The sequence below is a fragment of the Miniopterus natalensis genome, chromosome 10 (assembly GCF_054644295.1).
Source record: "Miniopterus natalensis isolate mMinNat1 chromosome 10, mMinNat1.hap1, whole genome shotgun sequence".
NCBI classification, from domain to species: domain Eukaryota; kingdom Metazoa; phylum Chordata; class Mammalia; order Chiroptera; family Miniopteridae; genus Miniopterus; species Miniopterus natalensis.
The window spans coordinates 59,174,264-59,194,460 of NC_142090.1; the positions used below are offsets into that span (position 1 = coordinate 59,174,264).

Consider the following 20,197-nt stretch of genomic DNA (forward strand, 5'->3'; position numbering starts at 1 on the left):
GCCAGGAAATAAAGGCTTTCTTTCTTAAGGAGGAAGTAAGTCAGGGATAAAACCTAGATCCTAATTATCCCCATGTACTAGCGAGCCATGCCCCCCTACCCCAGAGCTGTCCCACCAGAGCAGGGATGCCTTCTTTCCTCAGGCTAGCAGCATCCCTATGAGGAATCCACTGATTCAAGTCCAGCCGCTCAACTCTATTCCAGGCTGTCAACTCTATTCCAGGCAGCAATGTCCATTCCCAAACCATCGATTCGTAATCAATTAGCCAAAAAGTTTCCCGAACCTCAGCTCCATTTCCAACCCAACCCAACCCCAGGCAATCTTCTTTAAATCACCCTCCTCTCCTTCCACCAACACCTCCGGAGTGCCTAGCAGGTGGCAGGCACTGCCCTGGGAGTTCACAAGTAGCAGGGAAGCTATGCCAGCTTTCCCATCCTCATGATGTAGGGTCCACTGAAGTGAGCTGGGTATCGGAACATGTCTATGAATTTGAGTCTTCTATGTAATCTAAGGACTATGCAGACCACTATTATCATGGCTATGCAGACCACGTCCACTTAATCTGGGTTTCTGCTCTTAAGGAGCTCAGCTGAATGCCACTGACCTAGAAAAACATGTACGAACAGAAAATTCTACATATAATTTCAGGCGAACTTTTGGGTCCCCTGAAATCTTTTTTATCCCGAGCTCCCTACCAGTCCATGGCTGCTAGCCTCCTCATAGCATCTTCTGAAAATCAAAGAGCGGAAGGACAAGGAGAGGAAGGAGCTTGTTCATTGAATGGTTCTACTGTCTCTAATAGCAATAAACATCTTGAGAAAAGCTTTACAAGGAAGGGCTGAATTCCAGAAGGACAGGAAAGCAGGGCAAAATTCTTGAGCCTGAGTTCTCTCTTCCCAGAGTCTAAGAAGGAGAAAGTTAGGTAGTGGCACTAGAAAAGGAAGCAGCCAGTTTAATCCCCAGAACATAGAAAAGAAATAAAAAAGTTGTGGGAATATATTCAAGATACAGAGAAATGTCCCTTGAGGATTATCTGGGAGGAAGCCCTGTCCCCACAGTTATACTGATGGCTTAGAGCTGGAAAGAGGGTAGACAGGGGAAGAAATCCTTAGCCTAATGTGGGGGTGTGTGAGAATCTCAAGTCAGAAGTCTTAATGCATTATGTCCTATAGAAATTCTGTGGCTAAGATCTCTTACTGCTCTGCTCCAAAGGAGCAACTGGCTGGCTTGAGAATTAAAAAAATCTTAAGTAATAATATTGTTTCTGCAAGAAAATGTAATTTACTTCCTCAAAATACTGACTTATAAAGTGGGCTTTTGGAATTACAACTTACTCAAGAGTTGAGTACTACAATGGATCTGAACATTTTTCAGCATATATTCCCTTTCTTCCCTTCCCTCCCTCCATGATAGGAGTATTTTTTCCTCTGCTAAGGCCGAGTAACTAGCTTTGGCCAGTGGAAAGTAGACAGAAGTAGCAGGGTGACCCTTCCAAGCATAGGCCTTCTGGGGCATCCCATGTTTCTGCTTGTCCTTCTGGGAACATCCTCCTTCTACCATGAGAAAAATATGCTCTGGGGAGCTGAAGCCTCTCTGGCCTGGGTCCCAGAATAAGACACATGGAAAAGACCTGTACTTGACCTGAAGGCAGGAGGAGAGCTGTCTCCGCCAATTTGCAAAGAAAAAAATGCTCACTGTTACATGCAAGTGAGGTTTTTTCGGTTACTTGTTATGCAGCAAAAGCAGACTAAATAAAATGACCAAAAAAAAAAAAAAAAAAAAGTGTCTCAGACTCTGAAAACAGCAGGAACTCTAACATATTTTTCAGCAAAAGCGTCATATTTGGAATAAGTATTCAGCCTCCCAAGTTAACCATGACCAAGGGGACAAAACTCATAAAGATGTGTAGGTTTTAGTTGTTGAAAATAATTCTTCTCCTGAGTTGTCTTATATACAGGGGTGGACAAAAGTAGGTTTACAGTTGTTTGTATGGAAAAAGACATGCAGGTTATGATGATTTCAATAGCTTTATAACTCAAAAGAATGTCACAACTGTAAACCTATTTTCGCTTGCCCCGTACGTATGTAAGAGCATTTATAAATGTTGATGTATATATGTCCATACATATAGGACTGAGGCATTATATAAAGTCAACCCTTTTTTTTCCAGATAAAAATGAAGAATAACTCTTAATGTGCTAAACTTTGCAAAATTAACTGTTTCTTAAATAACACAAACTTTCTGAAACAGTCTTCACTTTTCTTCCATAGTAAGTGATTTTCAATAGAGGCAACAGGTACTGTCGGGGGCTCAGCTGCCTATTTTGCACCAAGTGGTCCATCTTCTGCTTTCCAGTTCTAGCCTGGGTCCCTCGAGCAGCTCCTGAGGGTTCTGAGCTGTGCGGTTTCGGGCTGTCCTTTCTCTGAATGCCTGTGGATATGACGCTTTATGCTTAAGCTTCCCCTAGTCCTGATGTTACTGGCTCTGTGTCTTACTCCTCAACTCGCTTCTTCTGTCTCTCTTTGGTATGTTTCTTTGTTCCTTTCCTTTGTCTCTGCTACTTTTCCAGTGTAGCACGAGCATGTTGTCTGACTTTGAAAACCACCACCGCTAGTGGGGCACCCTAAATGAGCAGGTGACATTGTCTGTCATTCAACTTTCCTGCTGAGAAGGAAAGCCTATGGTGGCCAAATTTTATACCACACGATCCCTACCCCTTCCCAGCACAGCTGCCTGGACCAGCAGCTTGTCAAAAAGGTAAGGTGTGCCAGTCAGGTTCTTCCTTTTAGGAAATACTGATGGGGCAAATGTTAGCAGTGGGGGTTAGCACTGAAAGAACCATGACTTAGTTGCAGTTCTGACAGTCAAGGGACCAGTTAAAGTTAAGGGGAGTAGGCAGTACAACTGGAAAGCAGCAAAGAGGTGAAAAACGGCACTGTTGCTAAGAGCAGGTGATGCACAAGACAGGGACAGAGCACTTAGGCTCTGAATGGCTTTCCATTTCCAGGCCACATGAAACAGTCCATCAAACCCCCTTTTCTTAAGGTAATGCAAGTACATGTCTGTGCTATTTGAAATCAAGGAAAAATGTTCCTAAGTGGCAGGTGAGTCAGCAAATGTGTGTATGTATTGTGAGCCTTTATCTAGGTAAATATTCTGCCTTCTAATTAATTTATATCAAAGGATGTAGGCCTTCGTGAGTGTCTTAGAAATGAACAGTGGGGAGGAAATATAGATGTCCTTATTCATAACTTGGAAGTGGAGAGAACCATTACCTAAACATCAGAAAAGCAGCCACCATCAGGGGAAGGGGGAGTGGAGCTTCACTTGGAAAACCCATGGCTCTGCAAACATGCCAATCACTGGCCGTGTCCACACAGAGCTGAAGCGCAACATTTCTACTAAGACTATAGACTCTGAGATCTATATTTGAAATTCCGAATACACTGACAGATTGGGAGCACTGGCTCCTGCCAGTCTAGGAGTACTTTCATGGTCAGAGAGCAAAGGTTGTTAATTTAGTGGTGAAAGATATACTCATTACTTATTGGGTTCCAAACACCAAGAGTAGCCAAGTAGGTACACTCCCGTACCTATTGTGTTCTGGCCACCAAGTACAGGGAATTATGTAAAAGGTCATTATTACAATTTGAGTCTCAAATAGGACACCAACATCCTTATATTCAGTGATGTATTTTATATGTGCATGACACATTCAATACTTATTACAAGCATATGTCTAGATGAGTAGAGAGGCTTCAAAAGCTACAGTGAAATGAACATTCAAAGATGAAGAACTGAATGAATGTGTATCAGACTCTTTCTGTAAGAACTGAAAACATTCCAGAATCAAAAGTCACCAGCTGCTTCAGGTGTGGAAATGAGAGCTGCAGAGATTGCGGCCCATGCCTTGTGAGGTTGTAGCCTGTGATGCTGAACTGATGCTGTCCCCACCACCCAGAGAGGACAGGGCAAGTCTCTCATCAGCACAATGCTGATAACTCTGCATCGCCTGAACTTACCAGAAGTAGGTCTTTGCCTTGTTCATCAATATCTGTTACAAAATTCTCAATAGGTTGGGGAGTTTTTGAGTGAAAAGCCTGCCTGGGAAGGGCAACATCTCTAGGCCAGTCTTCTTCTCCTGGGAGTCCAATTACGCTACAAAAGAATCACACGTGAACATAAGCATAAGCTGCTATGCAAAAGATATTTTTCCACCAAATTCTATTTTTAAAAAAATATTTTTATTGATTTCAGAGAGAGGAAGGGAGAGGGAGAGAGAGATAAAAACATCTATAATGAGAGAGTCATTGATCAGCTGCCTCGTGCATGCCTTGCCCTGGGGATTGAGTCTGAAACCCAGGAATGTGCCCTGACTGGGAATCAAACCTCGATCTCCTGGATCCTAGGTCGATGCTCAATGGCTGAGCCATGCCAGCCGGGCACCCACCAAATTCTAGATGAAGGTAAAGTCTAAGGGACAGGCATGGTAGACACAGAGCCCCAGGAGCCCTTCACTTGAATAACTGGCAGGATTCTCATTTCTCTCTGGCCTCAATACGGTAATCAAAGGGTAGAGGGTAATCTCGCAGGAGTATTGTAAAATTCACTGGGAAGAGATAAGAGATTACTCTGGAAGCAGATAGTAAATGGAAGAGATAATGAAGAAATGGAAAATGTTATATTACCCATAAGCCCTGACATACTGACAGAGCAGGATCTATATATTCAAAGTAGACCCACATGGGCATAGAATATTTTCCTTTATGCCCAAGAGTGCTTTTGGTGTTCTGATCAAACACTTGGGTATTGACATGCTTTTATGATGCTCATGTAACATGATTTCTTAACACGTAAGTTTGGTTGCACTCTTGGTTAAAGAGTAATTCCCCAAACAGTAGCTATATACATTAGAATCAGACAAAAAAAAAAAAAAAAAAAAAAAAGAAAAAAAAAAAAAGAGGCTAAAAGGTATGTTAGTCCTGTGTTATGCAAACACCTTTTTATAATTTAATATCAAATTTAATTTATATAATTTTTTATCCCATAACTATTTTAGGGTATTTCAAAGTGAACAAGTAAATAAAAACAATACCATTTAAGTTTTCCCTGAAAATCATTCTGGGATCAGAAATGTGGACAGAGCAATCAGATAATATAAAAATAGCACAGGCTTTGGAAACAGGCAGACCTGGGTTAAAATTCTGCACCTGCCACTTATGGGTAGGTAAGGACAAATTACTTAACTTCTATGAACTTCAGTGTCATTTTCATACAATGGTAATAAGTTATGATTGTTATGAGGATCAGTGACAATTTATACAAAGTGCACATAACACAGTGTCTGATACACAGTACAGGTCAATATCAATACATTACTCATTATTATAAGAGGGAAAAATGTTATTAATCTAAAATGTGTTGGCAATGCATCCCTACCACCCTAACATATGAACTGTTTGAGTTCTATTAATGTGTAATGTGTTCTTTAGAAATATTAATAGGTCAGTGGCCTTACACGCCATAATATACATTATGTAGATATTATTTATAGCTTACATAAAGGTGGAAAAAGTAGGTTTGAACAAAGAAAATCAGGGGATGTAAGAACTTATGTCTCACATAGACTGATTAATTCTGAACTAAAAAAATGATGGTTTAGTGAACAGAATCTATGGCTATTCAAATAGTGACCAAACAATTTAAATGACAGTTAGAGATGCTGCTGGCCTGCCTGCATTAGGGTCTTTCTGGCCTGCACTCACTGGGACTAAGGCCCAGAAGGGGCGTTCTTCTGAATGGATTTCCAGGTTTGGGGAGATGTGGTGGTGAACGCCACAGGATCTTTGTAGGGCTTTGATCTCCTTCTCTTACTTCACAGAGCGCAGGTCCTAGACCTCACTGGGGGAGAGCAAACGCCATGTCTACCTGCACCTGTCACTGGGTGTCCAGGGAAAGACAATCCTACCTCTGTAAGGCATTCCGGGAGAGCCATTGAGGCAGATAAAGACAGACTCAGGGACATAGTTACTGGGACAAATGAAAGGAAATGGCAACTTGAGCCAATATACGAATGTGTTTAATAGCAATATCTAGAGTAAGAGTAGGAAGGACACAAACCTCTTTCTGAATTATTGAAGGAAATAAATGTGTATGTGTTTGGGTAGAATGAGACTGGCAGAGGGTGAAAAGGAAAACGCTTATTAAAGAACTTAAAAAATTTTTCTTCCATTCATTTTTAGTTTTTTAGCCATTTTTATGTCAATGTATTTGCATGTCATCACCAGCTACCTAGAAATTGGTTACAACAACTCTTGTTAATAGTTTAAAATCTTTTTATTTGCAGCTTTCAATATATTTATATTGAGTTAAATCTGGCAACACGCGCAGCTGAATGCCAAAAGCCCTCCGAAAAACTGTGTCTGTATGTATGTGTTTATGTGTGGTGTATAATTATATACATGTTTATATAAATAACTTTTAGAGGTGTTTGCAAATCTATCACCTTCTCTGATCCCCATAACACCCTCCCACGATATGTAAGTCAGGTATTATTATTTCTGTTTATAGATGGGGAAACTGAGTTAGAGGGATGAAATGAACTGCTAGAGTAAAACAGAGAGAGTTTAGCCACAGAGCCTGGAGTGAACCCAGTTCTCCTTATTCCAAATCCAATATTTTGTTTCTATTTAACTATGACTCTGGTCTTAAAAATGCTCTAAAATGCCACAGGCTAAAAGCATTCAGTTTCACTTTCAAAGTACTTGTTGTTCTTTGAAAGTATAAATCTTCCTAAACACAAACATTTTTTTTTCCCCTTAAAGAGAATGTGAATATAACTTCCTTTAAAAAAAAAAAAAAAATTCAGTTTAATACAGTATGTGCTTTTATGGCCCATATGTGAGTGTGGTGAAATTCTGATAGGTCCATTAAAAAGTGCCGGCATCAAATTTCAGTATTTGGACAGCTGAATATAAGCCTTAAAAGTTGACATTTGTACTGGAAAGAATGACAGAGCACAAAACCTATAAATGGCAGTGATGGTGGGGACAGAAATAATTTTTCAAGTACTTCAGAAGTGACACTAGGGTGCAGCATTGTTCCTTTTCTCTATGCCAAAGTAATAACTGTATTCAGAGGAAACAGCACATAATTTCAGTGAAACAATGCCAGAAACCAAGAAGAAAAATCTAAAGGCCCAAAACATGTAGGGCTTTATGGGCTTCTTTCTGCTGGCAACCTAGGATCTCAGGCCTTTGCCGAAAGTGGAACTGGCTTTCCCTCAGAAGCAAGTCAAGCATGCTCATCAAAGGTTCCTTCTGGCCCACCTCGCTGGCTTCGTATACTCAGGGGCACCAACAATGTTAACAAGATTGCAGACGCCAGTGCTGGAGGTGGACCAGACGCCCAGGTGGCGTCCGTAAGGGAAAGCAGGTGAAGGACTTCACTGCCTGGCAAGCCGCTTTCCTTTCCACAGAGGGTCACTGGTGTATGTCTGACTTTCCCAGTTCCCTCTTCAAGATCACATACACACAAAGCATATTCAACAGTGATGGAGAAGAGGAGATGGAGTTCATCACTGAATGACAAAGAACTTGACATTCAGAAGCCAGTTCTACCCTGAACCCACCCATCGTACAGAGTGGTCAGTAGCAGCAGCAGAAGCAGCAGTTGTGGCAGTTGCCTTGGACCCAGGCAGACCTTAAAGCCACCGGGTTCTGACTTAGCAGTGGCACTGGCACGAACAGATGTCTATCAGAGCTGCTTTCAGTCACCCAAAGAACAAAGTCAGGTTCCAGTCGTGTTCCAACTGTTTTAAGCAGTCATGCTTGAGTAGATGGGATTAAAACAGAATTCTTTTCTTTAAGGGTACTTCTCCCCAGTTTTATAGACTAAAAATATAAAAAATCACCGGGATTCCTATAAAATGTCACAGACCAATGATCAGGGGTATTTTGGGTTGTACAACTCCCACTTTCTTCCTATTCCACCCCAATTCTGATGGGACTTGGTAAATGTATAAATCCCCAAAGGATGCCATACTGCATGCTTTGTGAGAAGAAAAGCTCCCTTTTTACATTCTAGAAACATGAAAGCATCCATATCTTCACATGCACACATGCAGACACAAATGGAAACCTGCAAATCAGTGAGGAGCTATGTAACAGACACCTGGAGCCAAAGAACTGGAGCACAAGAAAGGAACTTAAAGAAAATTTAAGCCCCAACTTTCATTTCTCAGGTAAAAAAGTTGAGGAACAAAATGCTTAAACAATTAATAATGAATTATAACAATAGCTAACATTTAAAAATCATTGACTATGTACCAGGCCCTGTATAAAATCTTTTTAGGGTATGTTAAATGACTTACTCAAGGCTGCATAGTTATTTAGCTAAAGACATAGGATTAGAACCTAGGATTCTCGTTTTGTATTTCAGTGCTTCAGAGAAAAATGGATTGTTTAGTATACCATTCTTTGTCCAGGAAAACAATACAAAACCAACCTGGATGACTAAAGGATACTCAATGGGGACAGGAAGCCCAGTGGGCAAGGATGGGTTACCAGGCCACCAAGCACCCCACCTCTGATGGTGGAGGCATGTGAAATGACCTCAGGCAGACAACACATTTGAACTAAAGAACAGAGCTCAGCCAAGCAAAAGCAAAAGGAGCAGCGCAAAGATCCATACGAGCAACATACAGGCCTTCAGAGCAGAGCAGTCAGGCCACCTTTCATGATGGGCTCTGCATAAAACAGCACGTTTACCATGTCCCCACTCACCACACAAACAGTAACATTGTCTGCAGCAGCAGCTTGGGTAGGAAAGACAAGAGATAAACGCATTATATGAACGTCAGAGGAAAGTCACTGTAAATGTTTTAACGCTACAGGCACTGATGTAAAATTACAGTTATTACTTACTCCAAGATCTTTCCTAGTTGATCCACATCTGAACTTCCACGAAAAAGAGGCCTAAAAGAATAAAGATACAGATTAAACAACCAATTTTCTCAGGTTACATTTCAATCATCCTTGTCATTATCACTGTTTAACAGAAAACAAAATATTCTCTAAGGGTGGGAAAGAAGTAAGGGATCGAGACATCTTCCCTTTGGTAAATGAAAGCTATTCTTGGATGTCATTTAGGGCAAGGACCTCTCACCGATAACTGGAGGCATCTGATGCCCATGTTTTATAATCATGACTATCCCCTATTCATGGTCATTGTAACAGTAGTGCCAACATCACATACAGGCACTGGCTTCAAAGTTCTACTTAACTTTGTGACAGATGGAACACATCACTGTCCTGGTCTCAAACCAGAGGTGTGTGGGGTTCTTTCCAACTGGTTTTAGCCAGATCCTTCTCAGAGCACCCTTTCCTCACCACTAGGCGACTCTAGTACTTCCTCTTGAGTCTCTCTCCTTCCACTTGTCCTGAATGCTGGAGTGAGCTACCTCTGGGTCTATTTCTCTGATTTTACCACTTCTCTTCCTCCCAGTATTATGGAATATAAGCATTCAAGGTCAAAGCCCTAACTCTGGACTTGGGAGGCATTTGTGAACACACCACCCCCATTGCCTACCCTGAATATTTAACTGGCATTTAGTTCAGCTCACTTGGTCACACCTCTGGCATATTTCCCCCAGTAGATCAATATCCTTTGAGAGCAGGGACTTCTCTAGGTTTGCCCTTAACCTTTGGCCTAGTGCTTTACCTAAACAGGTGCTGGGTTAAAAAATATTTTATATGCACCTATGGTACACATGTAAACGTTCCCTCTTTGCTCAATGAGTGACATAAACAGGTATTTTTCAGCAATAATGTGTTTAAAAAATATCTGTAGCCTATTAACAAAGCTCATATTTTAAAAATATTATATTTCAGTTTATAAATCTTTAAACCTGACCTCTTAAATATTTTGTATGCCCAGTAAATAAACTCACTATATAGGTCATCTATAAAGAATCCTGCAAAGTCATAGCATTTCAGGTAGAAGGCACCTTAAAATTCTTCAACCACACTTTCTATTTATTATTATTCCCAAAATGGTTATTTTCAAATGCAGTGGAAAATGGATTTGTGGAAATGTTATAGGCTGAATTGTGTTCTCCCCCAATTCATATATGGAAGCCCACACCTAGTACCTCAGAATGTGACTGTATTTGAAGATAGGGCCTTTAAAGAGTCAAAAAGAGGCTGTTGGGGTGGACCCTAATCCAATCTTTCTGGTGTCCTCATAAGAAGAGGAAATTTGGAGACACAAGGAGACAACAGGGGCATGTGTGCACACACAGAAATAACCATGTGAGGACACTTCAGGAAGGCAAGTCAAGGAGAGAGGCCTTAGAAGAAACCAAACCTGCTGACACCTTGTCATGAACTTCCAGCCTCCAAAATTGTGAGAATACATTTCTGTTGCTGAAGCACCTAGTCTGTGGTGTTTTGTTATGGCAGCCCCAGCAAACTCATACGGGCAACTTGCACGTCACTAATGCAGCCACATTCATAAAGAATTATGGGGTTGGGTTCCAAAAGACATCCAGACAGGTCTTAAAGACATTAAGGTAAGAAGTGTAAGTTTTAGAAAAGCCACACAATGGGATCTTAACAGCTATTATTCATAGAGCACTAATGTATGTGGCATAGTGCCACGTGCTCCCCAGACGTGCTCTCACTTAATTCTCACAGTACCTCCCGGAGCACACAGTATTATTATCATCGTCCCTATTTTTAGGTGAGGAAACAGACATTTCATGACTTACCCTAAGGACACATAACAAATTGCAGCCTTAAAATTCAACCCAAGTCTGCCTAGCCCCGAAGCCTGAATGCTTTCATGATTGTGCTGTGATGCTTTCATTTCGGTTACTATGTTCTCTGCGTCAGTCAGTCATGGCAGCTAAGCTTCAGGGTGGGGTGGGGTGGGGGTGAGACAGTCTAGGGACAGCGTGAAGAGCACTTTATGGAGAGAACCTGGGTCTCACAGCAGATGCCTGGCAGATTCTGTACTCAGACGGCTTTGCATGTGTCTAAGTGCCTTTACAGTCTTGCTCTGTTTTAACAAGGAACAAAGCAATTCACCAGAATGACTGAGGCTCTCTATCCTCTCCAGAAACTGACTGACTGATGACCCTTCTAGATTTTTAAAAAATTGGTTTAATGTCATTATTGATTTCAGAGAGAGGAAGGGAGAGGGAGTGAGAGAGAGAGAAACATCAACGATGAGAGTCACTGATTGGCTGCCTCCTGCATGCCCCTGACGGGGGATCGAGCCTGCAACCCGGGCATGTGCCCTGACCGGGAATCGAACTATGACCTCCAGGTTCATGGGTGGATGCTCAACCACTGAGCAACACCAGCCAGGCCAGAGAATATCGGTTTAATCTGATGAGCTGGTAAAGTAGCTGTGTCAATATGTCAAGCCCTCCCCTTCCCCCCGCCCCACTCTTTGGGAAGACTGGCATCCACAGAAGCATGGGTGAAATTACCTTTGAGTATCATGGTTTATTTTATTTTATTTTTTACTTCTCACCTGAGGATATTTTTCCATTGCTTTTCAGAGAGAGTGGAAGGGAGAAAGAGAGATGTCGATTGGTTGCCTCCCACATGCACCCTGACCCAGGGACAGGGATCGAGCCTGCAACCGAGGTACGTGGCCTTGGTAGGAATCGAGCCCAGGACCCTTCAGTCCATAGGTCGACGCTCTAACCACTGAGCAACTGGCTAGGGCTTATGGAGTAGTTTAAAATAAATATGTTGGCCATGGCTATCAGGAAGCAAACCAGGCAGACTAACTTGAATGGGTGTTGTTCCCGGGCAAAGGCACAAGACCATCTCTTTCCTGGGTGGGCACTGAAACCCAAGCCTGAAGCTCAGCAGCAGCAGTGGCTCATGCCCTTACTGTTTTGGTTTTCAGCTCCCTTTTCTGTTTTTGTCTCTTGGCAATATTTCTAACTTTTTTGCTGGTTCCATTATGCATTTAAGCAAATGGTCGCTACCTTCTTTTACATCTACTAGATGTTTTAGCATAGGACTTTGAAATCATGTAATCAGTCCACCATCCTGCCAGAGCCAGAGGTGCTTGTCATCCTTGAGTGAGGGCTGGCTCAGCAGTTTGGCCTCTTTTAATAAAGAGTGTGGCAACTAAAGGTGTGAATCATAATCACTCTTCTGTGACTACTCCGCAAAACCTGCAAGGGAATACAAGAAACCTGGAGGCAGCAATTCAGTGTACAGATCAGACGACTTTTGCCACCTTAGGAAGACCTGGTGTGCAACTCTGAGGTCTGTTAACTTGGCTTTGCAGCAGATGTGGGTTGGCTTCAATTACACAAAACCAGTGAACTCTGACTGTAATTAACTCCTAAAAAATGGATCTTTGGATGTAAATACATAGTCAAAGACAATGGAAATGGAGCACATAAAGGAGTGAAGAGGCCAAATCGGAACTAGGACTCTCAGCTGACCAAGTGGTTGGACACAAATGTGATCAAACTCTAAGAACCACCTATTGATTTCCTGGCTGAAAATTCTGAGTATTTTGCATGAGCCAGTTTTATTACCGAGGATCAGGAGCATGGAAGGGTACAATGGACTCAGAGGAAGGATGAAAACTTTCAACATGATGGACTCTTGGGTGTGCCATGGTGGAGTATGAAGATGTAAGAATAAGACTGCTCTAGGGACCCTGTATGATACAATCTGTTTTGAAATAGGCTCTATGAGAAAAAGTCTTGCTGTATAAGGTCTCTGAGCACCATGTAATGAAGAAACACACAGGGCTGTACTTTCATTGAGATTATTTTGAAGATTTCTTCCTTAGATTAGCTGAGTTAAATATCCTTTAATTCATATAATTTATGGCATACTGCAGGTGAACAAATATGAACATAATCTTTGATTATATTCTTTGGGTTGGTGCGGTGAGGGACAGTTTAATTCTGCTGCCCTGAATAATTTTATAATTACAAGAATGATTCAGCTAAAACACACACATGCATGAGTCGGCCTTGGCTGGCTCTTTATTAGCATGACATAGAGCTGAGCTGGAAGGAAGTAGAGGGTTGAAGGAGCAAAGTGGGGGGAATAAAAGACACTGAAAGACAGACTGAGAGAGAGATGGCCAGATAGACAAGCTGAAGAGGCCCAAAATAGCTTTGAACTGTTTCTTCCCACTGTCTAAAAACGTTCCCCTCCTGGAAATCTTTATAGAGGCCCTGCATGAAGACTGAAGACGGGAGAGGAATGTTCAATTACATACCACGAGACAGAGGCTCATAAAAGATAAAAAGCCATGCATTTTTTCCGAATCACTGCAGGGAGAGAATCCACCAAGCTATCCCATCTTGTCTGTTTTTAGACACAAACCTCCTTACAGGTGACACACTTACTAATTCTTTTAAACAAATTATTTAAAGATAAAATTAGCAATAGAGATATTCTACTGAGAGTAGTAAATCTGAAGCCTATTTTTATAGTTTTAAAAATATTTCTTCCTTAAATACACACTTTTTTGGGGGGGGTTAAGGGGGTTATTAAGTAATAAAATGAAAAATTACACCTACCAAAAACATTCCCAAATAAAGACTATCCAATTGCTTTGACTGGACAAACATATTTAAAAAATCCTTTTATTATACAGGACAATATTTAAAGCCAGTAACTTTTGTGAATTTTGCTATCTCAAAAACTACAATTACTTACTTTTAGATGACTCTCTAGTAGTTTAACCAAGTGCTTGGGTACACAAACGATATCTGCTAAAGACCTTAGTTGGATCTAAATTTCATGAATCCCATTTCTAACTTTATACCTACATTTCTTTTCTCTTTACTTCACTTATGATCCTCCTTTTTCTTTGGAAGATTTTCTCCGCACTCACCTCCTGAGACTGTTACATTCTATTGCATAACCCTCCTTCTGTCTTTCATGGCCCTGAGCCTCTTTCTATTTGGAATTTCCACATAAACTACAGGGGAGCCTACTGGAAGGTCTTTGCCATGCTACCCTTTGAAAGCAATTTATTTGACAAAATAAATAATATTTTGGGGGAAAATATCTGAAATTGAACATTGCTATGAGTTTTTATGAAAGCGAATTTTAGGTTATTTCCAAGTATTTTCTTCAAATATTTTCCTTCACTATTATACTTGATAATACTAGTTAATGATGGTAAGATACACTCTTTTTGAAAGAAATACATTTTTCATTTATACATGTAAGCATTTTTTCTAACTAAAAGGGGATTATTGCAAAATGTAATGGCAAAATTGCATTCGTTTCAAACCACAGCAAAGTCAATTCTCTTCTCATATCACCTTAGGCACAATCATGCCAAAACAAGTATGGCTCTTGGGGGTTTTTAGCAAGGATTTCCCCTAAGGCTTTTTTGAATTTGTGAGAGTTTAAGCCTTAATGTTTTCCCTGCCTGTAACATGTTGGCTTTTCAGGATATCTGTTGACCTGGGAAAGGGCATAAACTTTGGTGATGACGGTCCTGCGTATGAACCCCTACCAGCTAGTTCTCCCTGACTGATGTTAAGAAAGTCACATAGCCTCTTTGAGCTCATCTGCTTCAACTGTAAAATGTCCAGTTTATAGTAGATCCATAGTAAGTGGCAACTAAATACCCACATGCTTTCTCACACTCACACATGGTAGCTATTTCTCTTGTTCCTGGCCACTGTTATACACAGACGATAACATCAAGTATTCATACAGTGAACAAGAAAGGAAGGGGACATTAGTTACCATGTGGTGTGTGTCCAAGTCATAGTTAAGCCTAATAGTCCTTCCTCTGAGGTCACTATATATTCTCTACACCTGTTACAACTCATACCTTTATCATCAAGAAAAGAAAGAATAAATGTCAAATTTTCCAATAAGGGTTAATTAATTTTGAATTGGCAATGTAATTTCTTCTTCTGCATGTAGTTTTAACTAGAAATTCTTTTATCAGTGAAGAGAATTTTCTTGGGTCAGATTACAAAGGAACTACATTTCAGATTATGTGCCTTTTTAAATAAACTAAAAGAACATATAGAACATATAAATGTCCCCCACATCTCAATGAACAGTGGAAAACAACATTTAGAAGCAGGGTATGTTTTCTAGCAGATGAGAAGTGTATGCTGGTGTGTCTGTTATAGAAAGGAAATGATTCATGCAGAATGGAAGATGAAAGGTGTCGTTTACAATAACTTCATTGTACAGAAAAGAAGTCACAGATCACCCTATAGAACACCTTGGTAACCTGCTGTTATGCTTTTACTGTTATTTTTCTTGATTAGACGAGGAAATTTCCATGTTCATAAAGTGACCTTTTGAAAAATATTACCTAGGGAATGTCTACTATTTTATACTTGTTCCCATGTTTAGTTCTAGAGCTGATATCTGTTAAGTTAAAAATGTTTATCACCTTACAGTTACCACCTATTCAAACAACCAGATTAAGCAGAAAATCAATTAATTGATTTACTTCATAAACACTGAGTGATCACTCTTTAAGCACATAGGGCTGCCTTAGGTGCTGGGAGATAGCACTCTCCAAAAACATATACTAAGTGATATATGGCCTTAATATATTATATACATATGTTTAAATTATATTATATATTTAATATAAGTACATTAAAATATAAATACCTGTACATAAATATATATCTGTATGCTACATACTACCATAATAATCCTTGCCCCCATGGGAGGCAAGATATACAAACACAGGACCATGAAACAGAGACATTCATCTCATTTTGCTGGTGGGAGACAGAAGCCCAGGGCAGTAATTTAATTTTCACTAGGATGTCAGGAAGCAGTCTGATTAACTTCTTTCTTTTTAATAGGTGAGAAGTAACTTAAGCAAGGAAAGACAGCTCAGTAAGCGGCTAAGCTGGTCTGGCTCTGATGAGCAGCAAACAGCACTGTGTTTTAGAAAGATCACCATGGCAGAGGTTTACCGAGTCAACCGCAGGCGATGGAGATGGGGCCAGGGAGGCCAGAGGGAGAGGCCAGTGGACAAGTGAGAAGACAAGAACCCAAACTAGGTGGATAGGACCATGGGGAAGGACACAGAGGCATTTGAGGGGAGATGATCATAACTTGGTGGAAGACTATCATTTGGAAGAAGTAGCGTGATTTTAAGTTTGTATTACTGGTAAAGCCAGGCTGAATGAGGAAGGTGGGGAAGAGGGTGATAGGTGGAAAAGATTAAGACTGGATGATAATTAACTTAGTTTTAAACTCGTTCCTTTATAATAACAAATAATGTATAAAATGATATTTATGAAATTTAAGAATGAAAGACATGCAAAAAAGGTATAGTTCATCATATCCAAGAGTATGAAAACGTATGTCCACATAAAAGCTTGTACATGAATGTCCACAGCAGCACTATTTCTAACAGCCAAAAAAGTGGAAACAACCCAAATACCCATCAACTGATGAAGGGAAGAACAGAATGTAATGTAGCAGAGCTATATAATGTGGTAGCTGACACTCAGACATAAGAAATGAAGCACTGATGATACATGCGACAAATGGATGACCCTTAAAGACGTTATGCTCAGTAAAGGAAGCCAGTCTCAAAAGAGCACATATCTATGGTATGATTCCATTTATAAGAAGCAAATCTCTAGAGTCAGAAAGCAGATAAGTGGTTGCCTAGGATGGGGGACCCTGGGGAGAAACAAGGAGTGACTGCTAATGGGCATGGGGTTTCTTTTTGGGTTGATGAGAATGTTCTAAAATGGATTGTGGTGACGGTTGCCCAACTCTGTGGATATGCTGAACGAAAAACCAATGGATTGTACGATTTACACTGGAGAATTATGTGGTATGTGAATTATATGTTAATAAAGTTGTTTAAGAAAAGTACTTAAGAAACTATATTTCCAAGGAAACATTAGATTCAGGACAGTAAAAAAACTGCTAAGAAAATGGCTTTAGGCCTAAACATATGAAAGCACATGGGCTAAGGTATAGTGACAAACACTGATTTTACCATATAGTCAATGAAGTACCCATTTGAAGACATGTGCTCTGAAAGTTATGAATAACTTACTAACATGATCTGAATTTCCCCAAACGCCTGATTTATCAGATTAGGATGAAACAACAGACCAAAAAATGTCTATGTACAAAAAGGGCACTCTTATAAAACTACTATTTTATGCTTTCCTCTGGATGGTGAGATTATGGGGAATTTGTTTTCTGCATTTTTCTATTATTCTGTATTTAGTATTTTATGTGTACTAATTGCTTTGAAAATCAGAAGGAAAAAAATCCCAACATGGCTACTTGCCACATAGTGCATGTATGTGAGCTGTTCATCGCACCTCTTCCTGACTCCTAAGCTAACCCACTTCTATTACTCACTTACTTGTTGGTCTCTACAGCCAAACTGGAAGTTCTTTGAGGAGAGGGCCAACCCCTACTTGTTTCTACAGCCAGGGCACATAATTTACTTCTTACCCTGCCCCTAACTGGAACCCATTGAATACATAAGAATGGTTACTGGTCTTTTCACCAAGAAGGCTTTCTCTCCCTTCTTTCCATAAACTTCAATCTCTCCTGCCTCAAAATTTACTTGCTTGGCTCATTTCATGGTAATGCAAGTGCGAGCATGTGTATTTGCACAGATAAGTATATATGAATAGATACACACACACGTAGAGCCAAACTGGATTTGACTCCTGTATCCATTTATGCTTTAGCTGGTCTGTGGCACTAAACAATATTTGCCTGTAAATAATGGGCATTTAAAAACCAGGGCTGGCTGACAATTAGTTCTCTAAATCTAAAATCTTGCCAAAATCATCAGAGAAGCAAGAGGCACATAGGATGGGAACTTTGGCTTTCGGTGCTGACTTCACCTAGGTATGTAGGGCAGGGATGGGCTCCTTGGAAGACAAAGACAGGCAGGTGTTGAGAAAAAGTGTAGCAAAGGCAAAACACAGAGGGATTAAAGAGGGCATGGAGGGGAAAGGGGCGCTTGAAGGAAACCAGTCCAGAAAGGAAGAGGGGCTGGTGGGAAAGAGCACTGGAGAAAAAATTTAAAAGCCCAAGTTAACACAAGGGAAGCACTGGGGCAAAAAAGAAGAGTCTGAGTTGAAGTTCTGTCACTGAGACAGAGACCATCAGAAAAGATACTTCTACCAGGGAAGGGAGGTGCCACTCATAGTTAAGACCAGATGAACCTAAGTTAGAGTGTGTTCTGCCATATCTGTCCACAGCAGGCGACTCTGAGTCTGGTAATTTCCTTCAAAACAAATAGCTGAATTAACTTTTCCTTGATACCAGATGTGAATAATTTATTTCTCCACAGAGAGCTCATACTTACTGGACTATGAGTAACTTCCGAGAGAGAGAGAGACAGATACACATCACTGTTTTTCAGTTCAAGATTGAGAATGAAAATTAAACCAGAACTCAGCAAACCACTCGAGATTCCTGAAACATTACAAAACTTACAAATTAATATATTAACTGACTTAGTCAATTTTATCTATGACTAAAGAAGCCTAAGCAATCATTAAGATAAAAAAGACCCATTTCTTATCACTTCAACAATTACTGAGTATCTACTATTTTCCAGAAATAATAATTTCTCTTAAATACTTAAAGAATTGCCTTTTCTTCCAGTGCCATCTCTTCCTGGCTTAGTCAGCCTGAGCTGCCCTTACAAAATACCATAGATTGGGTGGCTGAAACAACAGAGATCTATTTCCCACAGCTCTGGAGGCTAGGAAATCCTACATGAAGGTGTCTGGTGAGGACTCTTTCTGGCTTGCAGACCACCACCTGCTTGCTGTGTACTCACATGGCCAAAAAAGGAAGCTCTCTGGTGTCTTTTCTTATAAGGGCTTTAATCCCATCTTGAGGGATCCATCCTCTTGACCTTATCTAACCCTAATTATGCCCCATCTCAAAATACTATCAAATTGGGGTTTAGGGCTTCAACATCTGAATTTCTGGGAGGCACACAAACATCCAGTCCATAATACTTCCTTCCTCACGTTACTAAATCTCTACCTTTCATAACCTCTAAAATTAGAAAGCTGGACTGGCATTATTCTTGTCCAATAGGAGCAATAAATACGATTTGTCTCATTTTGCATCTGGGATCCAAACATTCATTTTATATACTTTCTGGTACATTTTCTTGCCAAATTGTGTAATTTGGCAAGAGATAAGGGAGCCACGTTCATTACTCCCTACAGTGGCTCCCTTATCTCTTGCTCTCGAATCATACTGCTCAGGGGAGTTCTTAAGGCAGGAAAGAAATGATTATGTGTTATGCAGTTTCTAAGTCTGGGTTCCTAAATACATTATTGCATTTCCATTCTCATTCTAACCCTAAAGCCAAACCACTAGCAGTCACTAAGTAACTTTGCATTTGCAAGAAAATTCTAAAACCAGGAAAAGAAATCTGAGTCAAACCTAAGAAGCAATCTTGCAAGGGTGAAGCATTTATATTCATATCACTAATTACTGGGAAGCTGGAGGCCAGTCCAGGGTCTGTAACCCCCACGGAAGCACCTGTCTCACTGTGGGGAACTAGCTTCTTTAACAGGCACCTCAGGCTCAATGCCCTGGGGAATAGCTGCCATCTTCTGTCTCTTCATATAACTACAGAGCTTGGATGACGGTCCTTCTTCCTTGTGGAAATTCCAGCTGTAATACTGTATTTTAAGTTGGGCTTGGTATTGAAAAACTTTAATGGCAACACGCTGGAAGATCATTTGGGGCAAGGGGATGGTGGTGTGTGAAGACAGAATAGATTATCAGAGAATACCAGGGACACCTGGCAAAATCAGTGCCGTAGATTAATTAGTCAGGCTTTAATTATCAACTGGGCTCAGGGCTTATCAATTACCCTCACTCTACAGAAGAAATGTGAACCGAAGACATCACTTAACCAAACTAGAACCTCACCGCACCCCATAATTGTCTCACAGCTCCTAGCCTTTCTTCATACTGTGCCTTCCAGGGATAGAAAGAAAAGCTGTAACAGGGAGGTGGTCCATGAGCGAGAATCGCAGACCTCATGCTCCTCAAGACCTGGCCATTTGGGGGCAGGGCACCCAGGAATAAGGTGACCAACCTGTCCAGTTTGCCCAGGATGGTTCCAGTGTTTTTGTTTGTTTGTTTATTGTTAATCCTTACCTGAGGATATTTTCTTCCCATTGAT

General features: G+C 40.6%; 1 protein-coding gene across 1 annotated transcript in view; it reads right to left on the reverse strand.

Annotated features, from left to right (window-relative positions):
• Positions 1–20,197, reverse strand: part of CDK6 (cyclin dependent kinase 6) — a 208,286-nt gene that overhangs the window by 10,748 nt on the left and 177,341 nt on the right. The window contains exons 5-6 of the mRNA XM_016218819.2: positions 8,926–8,976; positions 4,024–4,159 (exon numbers count right to left, since the gene is read on the reverse strand). Coding sequence (XP_016074305.1) covers positions 4,024–4,159; positions 8,926–8,976 — 187 coding nt within the window. The remainder of the gene's footprint in view (positions 1–4,023; positions 4,160–8,925; positions 8,977–20,197) is intronic.